The 8862-nt window shown below is 44.9% G+C and overlaps 1 protein-coding gene across 2 annotated transcripts; it reads left to right on the forward strand.

The window, feature by feature from the left end:
* The first annotated feature begins 206 nt into the window (after window positions 1-206).
* Kcna4 (potassium voltage-gated channel subfamily A member 4) lies at window positions 207-7853 on the forward strand. Of its 2 annotated transcripts, none has more exons than XM_031371303.1 (2): window positions 207-909; window positions 3935-7853. In XM_031371303.1, exon 2 carries the CDS (start codon window positions 4714-4716, stop codon window positions 6676-6678), a length of 1965 nt encoding a protein of 654 aa, XP_031227163.1. In that variant the 5' UTR covers window positions 207-909; window positions 3935-4713; the 3' UTR covers window positions 6679-7853. The 2 variants fall into 2 exon arrangements, with proteins under 2 accessions (XP_031227163.1, XP_031227164.1); XM_031371304.1 differs by lacking the exon at window positions 207-909 and adding an exon at window positions 1126-1273.
* Window positions 7854-8862: the final 1009 nt, after the last annotated feature.

The raw sequence follows: 8862 nt of genomic DNA on the forward strand, positions 1-8862 counted from the left end.
CTACCTGCAGTCTCGTCGGAGATGCACCTGAGCCCTACTACCGCACCTCTAGGGGTAAACAGCGCACCAATGTCTGGGGAGATAAAAGATCAGGGTAGGGAGGGAAAGCAGCCCCAAGCTATCCACCCCATTTTATGCACTGCATCTCCCATCGAAGTTCCTCTCTCCCAGCTGCTCTAGTGGCACCTGTGCTGTGGTCCTGGACTTCTATTCCAGCTCCTACAGGACACATCTGCCTCCGGGATTTGCTCCTCGCTTGGGGGGTGATATCCAAGTGCTCCTGGGATAGTTTCCAGAAGCTAAGCAGTCGTGGGGGCTGGGCCGATGGGTGGGGTCGCAGCGTCGTGACTGTGCCCGCCCAGCCACGCGGGGAGGCACCCCTAGTGACAGCCCCAAAGGCCACACCCTCGGTCCGGCCAGGCCCCGCCCCCGCCCGTGCGCGCTGGCAGCCTGGGGAGGCGTGTGCTGCTTCTGCAGCCAGCTAGAGAGCAAGACTGGGATGGATACTGGAGAAGGAATGCAGGCTTAACAAGTGATCGCTGCTGTCTAGGATTTTGAGTCTTTTTCGGAGAACCTTGACTTCCGTTCCCAGCCCAGGTCTGCTGTGCGGAACTCCAGAGGAACCAGAAATCTCCGGGGTCTACCTTGGGGCGTCCCCAGTCTCCACCTCTGGGTTCCAATAACGAGGACTCCGTGACACCCCCTACTCCTCGGCCAAGGAGATTGAACTTGTTCCGAGGATATTTGGGATCCTCCACCTGCCAAACCCGAGTGATTTTTTTGTACTGCGCTCCCACCCCCAGTGATTCTGCCCCTCCTCCAGCTGTTGCAGCTTGGAAAGGGGAAACAAATCACCGGGGGGTATTTTTTTTTCTTTCTATTTTTATCTTTTCGCACTTGCTGGGAATGGTAAGTATGAGATCTTTCTTATCTTTCCTTCACCTTACTCTTTTGGCTGTTGAGAAACTGTGGACATTTGAGGAATAAATAATATTGAGAATGTGACAGAAGGACATGAATGGAAGGCGGTTAAAAATAAACCAGGAGGTGGGAGAAGGGAGGTGCAGATGCTACGCGGCGCTCCAGGGGCAACCCAGGGGATGGGGCGAGTGCGCCCTGCTTAATGTGCCAGAGCGGGAACCCAGGTCTGGAGGCTAGGGCGCAATTAAAGATGTCGTTCCCCCAGTGATGTGGGGTTTAGATTCAGCATCATTTTCGTTTTGCCTGGTCCCAGCCTCACCATTCCTCTCCTTTGCGAACAGCTGATGAGCGGGTCTGTATTGCTGCTTCTCCCAACATTAGGATGGCATGCATTTTCAGTGTTTGAGCAGTCCCCAGAGACTGGATAAATGGTGTGCATTGAGTTGAAGTACGTGTTTCTTGGTGTTGGTTTTTCTGATTCTATCACCTTATTATGTTTTAATTTTTGTCCCTCTCTGCCCTTCTGCCAGATTTGGTTCAGGTACCACCCTAACACAGTTGCAGAAATTAGCATCTAGAAAGGAAAGCAGCCTTGTTGTTGTTGGGTAGGAAGGGAAGAGGAATGCTTGGTTGGTATTTGGGAGAATAGAAACAGGAATAGGTGCTCTGCAAAATCCTATTTAATGGTTTAATGGTGTTAAGAAAGCACAGGGGAAAGACCCTGTAAAGGTCTCTTGCATAAAGTCTGCTTGGTACTCCTAAGAAGAATACCTGGAGAAAGAGAGATTTTAAATCAGTTTGGTTTGTTGGAAAAATGGTTTGGTGGGTTTATAATCTCTCTCTCTCTCTCTCTCTCTCTCTCTCTCTCTCTCTCTCTCTCTCTCTTCCTTCCTTTCTTCCTTTCACTTTCTTTCCTCTATCTCCCCCTTTCCCACCTTGCCTCCCTGCTTCTCTCCCTCCCTCCCTCCCTTCCCCCTTTCCTTCTTTTTGTCTCTCTAGGATAGTGAGGTAACTAGTAGCCAATTGAAAGGAAAACAGTTTGCTTTTTGAATGTCAAAGAGTTAGAAAAAACAGTAATTAACAAGCCTAAATAAATAAAAGAATAAGGAAGCATTTGCTGTAGAGCAGAATGAAGGTGTTTCTAGAGTTTGTAGAAGTTACTGAGCTGGAAGACCCTCTAATTCATGATTCATGACCTTTGGGGAGTTACTTGGGTAGAAGAGACATCTCCACATTTGGAAATATATGGGTATGTCAGTTATTTAGGACTTAAGTGGTATCTATATAAACTGTTTTCGGGTGTTGAGAAGTTGAACACATTCTCAGGCTTTTTGGACTCTTCTAATCTTAAAAAGATGTTGACTGACATGCCACAGTAAAAGTAGTCATAGGGCGGTTTTGTATACAAGGCTTTAGAGATCTCACCTTTGTAAACACTTATGAATGTAAGATGATGTGACGAGTCAGACAGAAGAAGGAATGTCACTAGGAATAACTTCTAAGGTGTATTTTCTGGATTATTTTGGTTTCAACCAAAGATGTGTGTATGTGAGATACCCTGTGTTTGCTATTTCCCTGCTTGTCATATAAGTTATGGGACTCACACGAACAGCAAAGAGCAGCAGGTGCTCAAGGGTAGGATCCTGTTAATGGCTTCAGAAAGCCATTGCTCTCATGCTGCCCAAGTGTTTCCAATAATGGAAACTAGAGGATGCCCTGAATTCTACCTGTTATCATCATTTCCAAGTCTCTGGCTCATTTTCTGTATTCTTAGAAGTCCTCTTAGACAGAGTAAGTGGAGGAAGCATGTGGCCGGAGTTAGGGGCAGGTTTCCTAAGTCCTGGCTGAGGAGATGGAGTCAATGAACTTAGGAGAGCAAAGTAAGAGAAGAGGGTCAGGGAGAGCAGATGAGGTAGACAGATTGGGGTCTGCAAAAAATGTGTGGTGAACTGGAGAATGAGAGAGCAGGATACAATTAAGTGGGGGGTGAAGTGTGTACTCTGAATGCAACATCCACACACTTCAGAAGACTCTATCAGGTGAACATGAAGGCACTTCAAGGAGAGGGGATGGTTACTAAGAGAAGTGGGAACTGAGATCTGCTTCTAGGCTGTGGGTGGTAGGGAGTGTTCAGGAAGCTGGAGTAGAGGGGGAAAAAAAAACCAACAGGGGCATGTTTCATGGAGTGAGAGATGCCAGATTCACACAGGCATTGTCTGGTGTCGTAGTGCCCTGGACTGCCCAAGTTCTGTCTTTCCCCACCTCAGGCAGCGGCCAAGACTGAATTTTGGGGGTGGGTAGATAGATGACAACTTAGTTTAAATGCTGTGTTATCTGTAACTGCCATATCTGTTGATATTCATTATGTACATAGATAGTGTGCTATCCTGATAGCATCCATGATCTCCATTGATCCTCACCAAAGTGGGGTGAAGGAAATGGATTACGCTGTCTACATTTTATAGATTAGGTAATCGCTGATCATTCAAGTAGTGGAGTCTAAACTGAAGAAAAACTTTTTTTTTTTGTCCTCCCCTCACTTCTTTAATTCCAAGGAAAAGAAAAATGTAAGGGTACTTAATTCAGCAACATTTCATGAGTGAAAAATTTAAGGAGAATTCATTGAGATAAATGGATACTGGAAACAGCTGTAAAATCACAGCATCGCTGTTGTGGAATGAAGAGGATGCTATTGAGAATTAAGAGCTGGCATTGAGGGGGCAGAGGAAAGCAAGAACCGTGTGGGTTGAGAACGGACAGGACCAAAACAAATGAGTTGCCACAAAACAGACTGATCTGAACCCATGACAAAAGAAGAAAGCAAGGTGGATGTAGAGTGGGAGAGATTTTAGAGCAGACTGCCCTGTATTCTTGAAAAGTTATGGTCTCCTGGTGTGTGTTTCATGATTTGCCTGAGGACAAGAGAAGTGTATGTGGAGTAAAGGGTTGTTTGCTCTCTATGGTTTGATTCTTTTTTATTTTTCTCCTGTGCTTATTCCCCATCCCTCTTCAGGTGAAGTGCTTCTTCTGAGTGATTCTAGCCAAAGGACGCTCTTCGTTTCCTGCTTTTTATGGAGACCTCAGTGTTGAGTTTGCCTCTGCTGGAACCTCATCTACCACCTTCTCTACCTTCCGAGGTCTTTACCTCTATCTACAACCTGGCATTGTCTGTGGGTCCATGAAGGCTTTGATGACCTTAGAGGGAAGGTCTGGGAGTCCGTCCTCATAGACTGAGCAGCAATGGCTGGGCATATTTTAAGCCACGCTTTAACATGGGTCAAGCCATCAGTAGAAGGCAAGTGCTAAGACTAAAGACTTATTTGCATTTTATTTAAATTAGATGGACTGGGCTTTGGACAATTTCCATGCAAGAAAAAGTATATTTCATTTTCTAGGCACAACTTCTGACTGTCAGATTCTTGCTGTCTTTGAGTCTTGTAGCGTCATCAGCAGACCGCATCCCAGACAGACTTCCAGATTTGAACATCTACCCCCCAAAACGTAGGTGTTTGGGAGACCACATCATTTCATGACTTATGTTTAAGGAACACTAGGCTGTTGTCTAGACTAGGCAAGCTCTGGAAAGCAACGCTGAGTCTCTGAGAAGAGGGAGCATGGGGTGTGCTGATTTAAAAACAGAAAATGCAAAGTTGGACTGAAAATATCCCAAGTCTTCTAAGCAATCTGCTTAAGGCTTCCAAACTTACCTTAATTTGGTAAGAAAATAAGCTGCCCTATTTTTCTTTCTTCTTTTCTTACAACTGGAAGCAGCCATTTTCCCAAACTACCACCATGGAGGTGGCGATGGTGAGCGCTGAGAGCTCAGGGTGCAACAGCCATATGCCTTATGGTTATGCAGCCCAAGCCAGGGCCCGAGAGCGGGAGAGACTTGCTCACTCCAGGGCGGCCGCAGCTGCTGCTGTCGCAGCTGCCACTGCTGCTGTCGAAGGCACTGGGGGCTCTGGTGGAGGCCCCCACCATCATCATCAGACACGTGGGGCCTACTCCTCCCATGATCCTCAAGGCAGCCGAGGTAGTCGGAGGAGGAGGCGTCAGCGAACCGAGAAGAAGAAACTCCACCACAGGCAGAGCAGTTTTCCTCATTGCTCAGACCTGATGCCCAGTGGCTCTGAAGAGAAGATCCTGAGAGAGCTGAGCGAGGAAGAGGAAGAGGAGGAGGAGGAAGAGGAGGAGGAGGAGGAGGGAAGGTTTTACTATAGTGAGGATGACCATGGGGATGGGTGTTCCTACACAGACCTGCTGCCACAGGATGATGGGGGTGGGGGTGGCTACAGTTCAGTCCGCTACAGTGACTGCTGTGAACGCGTGGTGATAAACGTGTCTGGTCTACGCTTCGAAACCCAAATGAAAACCTTGGCCCAGTTCCCAGAAACTCTGTTGGGAGACCCTGAGAAAAGGACTCAGTACTTCGACCCTTTGCGCAATGAGTATTTTTTCGATCGGAACCGACCCAGCTTTGATGCCATTTTGTATTATTACCAGTCGGGAGGCCGCCTGAAGAGACCAGTCAATGTCCCCTTTGATATCTTCACCGAGGAGGTGAAGTTCTATCAGTTGGGAGAGGAAGCCCTGCTCAAGTTCCGGGAGGATGAGGGCTTTGTGAGAGAAGAAGAGGACAGGGCTCTGCCAGAAAATGAATTTAAAAAACAGATTTGGCTTCTCTTTGAATATCCAGAAAGTTCTAGCCCTGCCAGGGGCATAGCCATCGTATCTGTCCTGGTCATCTTAATCTCTATTGTCATATTTTGCCTGGAAACCTTGCCTGAGTTCAGGGATGACAGAGACCTCATCATGGCCCTCAGTACAGGCGGGCACAGCAGACTGCTGAATGACACCTCGGCACCCCACCTGGAGAACTCAGGGCACACAATATTCAATGACCCTTTCTTCATCGTGGAGACAGTGTGTATTGTGTGGTTTTCCTTCGAGTTTGTGGTTCGATGCTTTGCTTGTCCCAGCCAAGCACTCTTCTTCAAAAATATCATGAACATCATTGATATCGTCTCCATTTTGCCTTACTTCATCACTCTGGGCACCGATCTGGCCCAGCAGCAGGGGGGTGGCAACGGCCAGCAGCAGCAGGCCATGTCCTTTGCCATCCTCAGGATCATCCGCCTGGTCCGAGTATTCCGGATCTTCAAGCTCTCCAGACACTCCAAAGGCCTGCAGATCCTGGGCCACACCCTAAGAGCCAGCATGCGGGAACTGGGCCTTCTTATCTTTTTCCTCTTCATTGGGGTCATCCTCTTTTCCAGCGCTGTGTATTTTGCAGAGGCGGATGAACCCACCACCCATTTCCAAAGCATTCCAGATGCGTTTTGGTGGGCTGTGGTAACCATGACAACTGTGGGCTATGGGGACATGAAGCCCATCACAGTGGGGGGAAAGATTGTGGGCTCCCTGTGCGCCATTGCCGGTGTCTTGACCATTGCTTTGCCTGTGCCAGTGATTGTGTCTAACTTTAACTATTTCTACCACAGAGAGACTGAAAATGAAGAACAGACCCAGCTGACACAAAACGCAGTCAGTTGCCCATACCTACCTTCTAATTTGCTCAAGAAATTTCGGAGCTCCACTTCTTCTTCCCTGGGGGATAAATCAGAGTATCTAGAGATGGAGGAAGGGGTCAAGGAGTCCTTATGTGGAAAGGAAGAGAAGTGTCAGGGAAAGGCGGATGACAGTGAGACAGATAAAAACAACTGTTCTAATGCAAAGGCCGTGGAGACTGATGTGTGAATCGCTTTCTCCACCTGCCACTGCCCCCCATCTCCAAATATATTCATACATAGAGAATGCAGTTATGAAAATGATATATGCAAACGATTGCACTGCATACAGTAATACGCTGTTTAATGGTAATACATGGCATAATTGTGACTAAGCGTGTATTGCATATCAAATAAATGATACATCTTGGAGAAGAGGGAGGCATTAAAAACAGCAGATCTATCTTTATATTTTTTAATAGAATGCAAGAATTTTGCACACAATGGGAAAATATTAATAGTAAAGGTGGTCCCGAGGAGAGTGAGTGTGTGTGAGAGAGCGAGAGAGTGAGTGTGCACTCGGGTGTGTAAGTAAATTGTCAACACTGTTGGGAATTGTGCTGTGATGGGGAAAGTTGGCATTCTGAAGTATTTACTATGTAAGAACTAACGAGTTGGAGCAGTCTTTTACCAGTGTTTTAATAACATCTCCTATGTCTTTGGATTCTGTAGTTGTTTTTTAGAAATTGTAAGAATTACTGTGTAGAAAAAAGAGAAAGTAAATTATTTAATAGAATATAGGTCACAATTTAATCTTGGATTTAATTAAAGTTTATTTTTAACTGGAAATTAACTTTTGAAAAGGCTGCAGGGGCCTTTAGAAATTGATTATATTTTATTATTAATTTTGGGGAGATATAATAGCAAATGCCTAACATTCTGGAGGAAATGTAACAAGTTTTGTTCACAGGTCTTAAGACTGGAATTTTTTTTTCCTTTTTGCACTACTTTCTATTCTGAAGCCCGAGAGAGACTTCATACTGTGAATGTTTACTAATGCACCCATCAGTTCAATGACAATCATTGGAAGAATGGTTTCTTCGTCTCATTTATTGTTGTTTTCCTTTTGTGAGACTAATGGCCACACAAGTAAGAGCACATGATTCCTGCTTTAAAATCTGAACAACTGATCTACAAAAGGGACCGTGAAGTAACGTTCAGCAGCCGAATCTTGACATTGGTTTGTTACGATGACGCTTCAGAAACCACACTATTTTCAATCCTCTTCTGCCTTTTAAGTCCAGAATAATTTAACCAAAGTTATTGCATGCACAGAGAGAATTCTCGGAGAAATAAGGCACCCACCCAGCAGCTACAGCAATTAATGGCTTCAGATCTTTTTATTAAATATGCAACAAAACTCTAGATTTAAGTCCATTTTGTGTATGTGTGTGTGTGTGTGTGTGTGTGTTTGTATACAGCTTCAAAAACAAAACAAAACACGAAAAGTGGGGATTGGCCTCAAATGCTAAAGCACACTGCTAAATCAGAGCTAGGGAAGAATGGTTTTAGAACATTTGGTTTCCCCATGGCCATTGTAAATCAATATCATGTATATCACAGGGGCTTTCTGAGGATTTTACTTCCATTTACCTCATAAAAGCTATTCTTGAGTTTGAAGCAGCAACAAGGAGTGCACCATGAACAACTGAATCACCATGAAATAGAGCTCAGAACACTCAGTATAAACACATAGGAGGCCTCACTATAACATTCATTAAAACAAAACAAAATCTTCTTTATAAATGGTTGCCCTGAGCAGTGGGAAGAAATCCCACGTCCACTATTTCAGTCCAGAGCAAACTTAACAAACGTGAACAAAGCCCAATAAACCAAAAACAAACAAAGAAGAAACACCCGCTCACCCTTACTTGTCAGATTTTTCAAATGCTTTTGGCCCAGGAAATCACCGGATACGTTTTACCTCTCCTTTAACAGTATTTGAAATGAAAAGCATTCTAGTAAATCAGTATCTTTGCTCCCGTCTTTACGTTTATAGGGAAGCCACTTTGCTGGAACTCCATCTGGAGGTGGAAAGGCAGCAAGCAGTGGAGGTGATTGAAGAACTTAGTGCTGTCTTGTGATTAGGACTCCAGAGATGATATTCTGATTCTAATACATTGTATTAGAGAAAAGTGTAGTGAGCGTTTGACAGCCATGGCTATAATCCCTTAGCAAAAGTCACTGAGACAGGTTTACACCTCAGGTTTTTTTTGTTTTTTGTTTTTTTAATTTTTTTTATGAGTAGAAAATCATTTTAAATCAGGGAATAGGGAAAGAGTAATAGGAAAGCTTGGGAACTCTGACATATCGAGTTTCATGCAAATACTTGATATGATAATTTCCCCAGTACAGGCCACTTATTTAGTATTTT

The sequence above is a fragment of the Mastomys coucha genome, unplaced genomic scaffold (genome assembly GCF_008632895.1).
Source record: "Mastomys coucha isolate ucsf_1 unplaced genomic scaffold, UCSF_Mcou_1 pScaffold15, whole genome shotgun sequence".
NCBI classification, from domain to species: domain Eukaryota; kingdom Metazoa; phylum Chordata; class Mammalia; order Rodentia; family Muridae; genus Mastomys; species Mastomys coucha.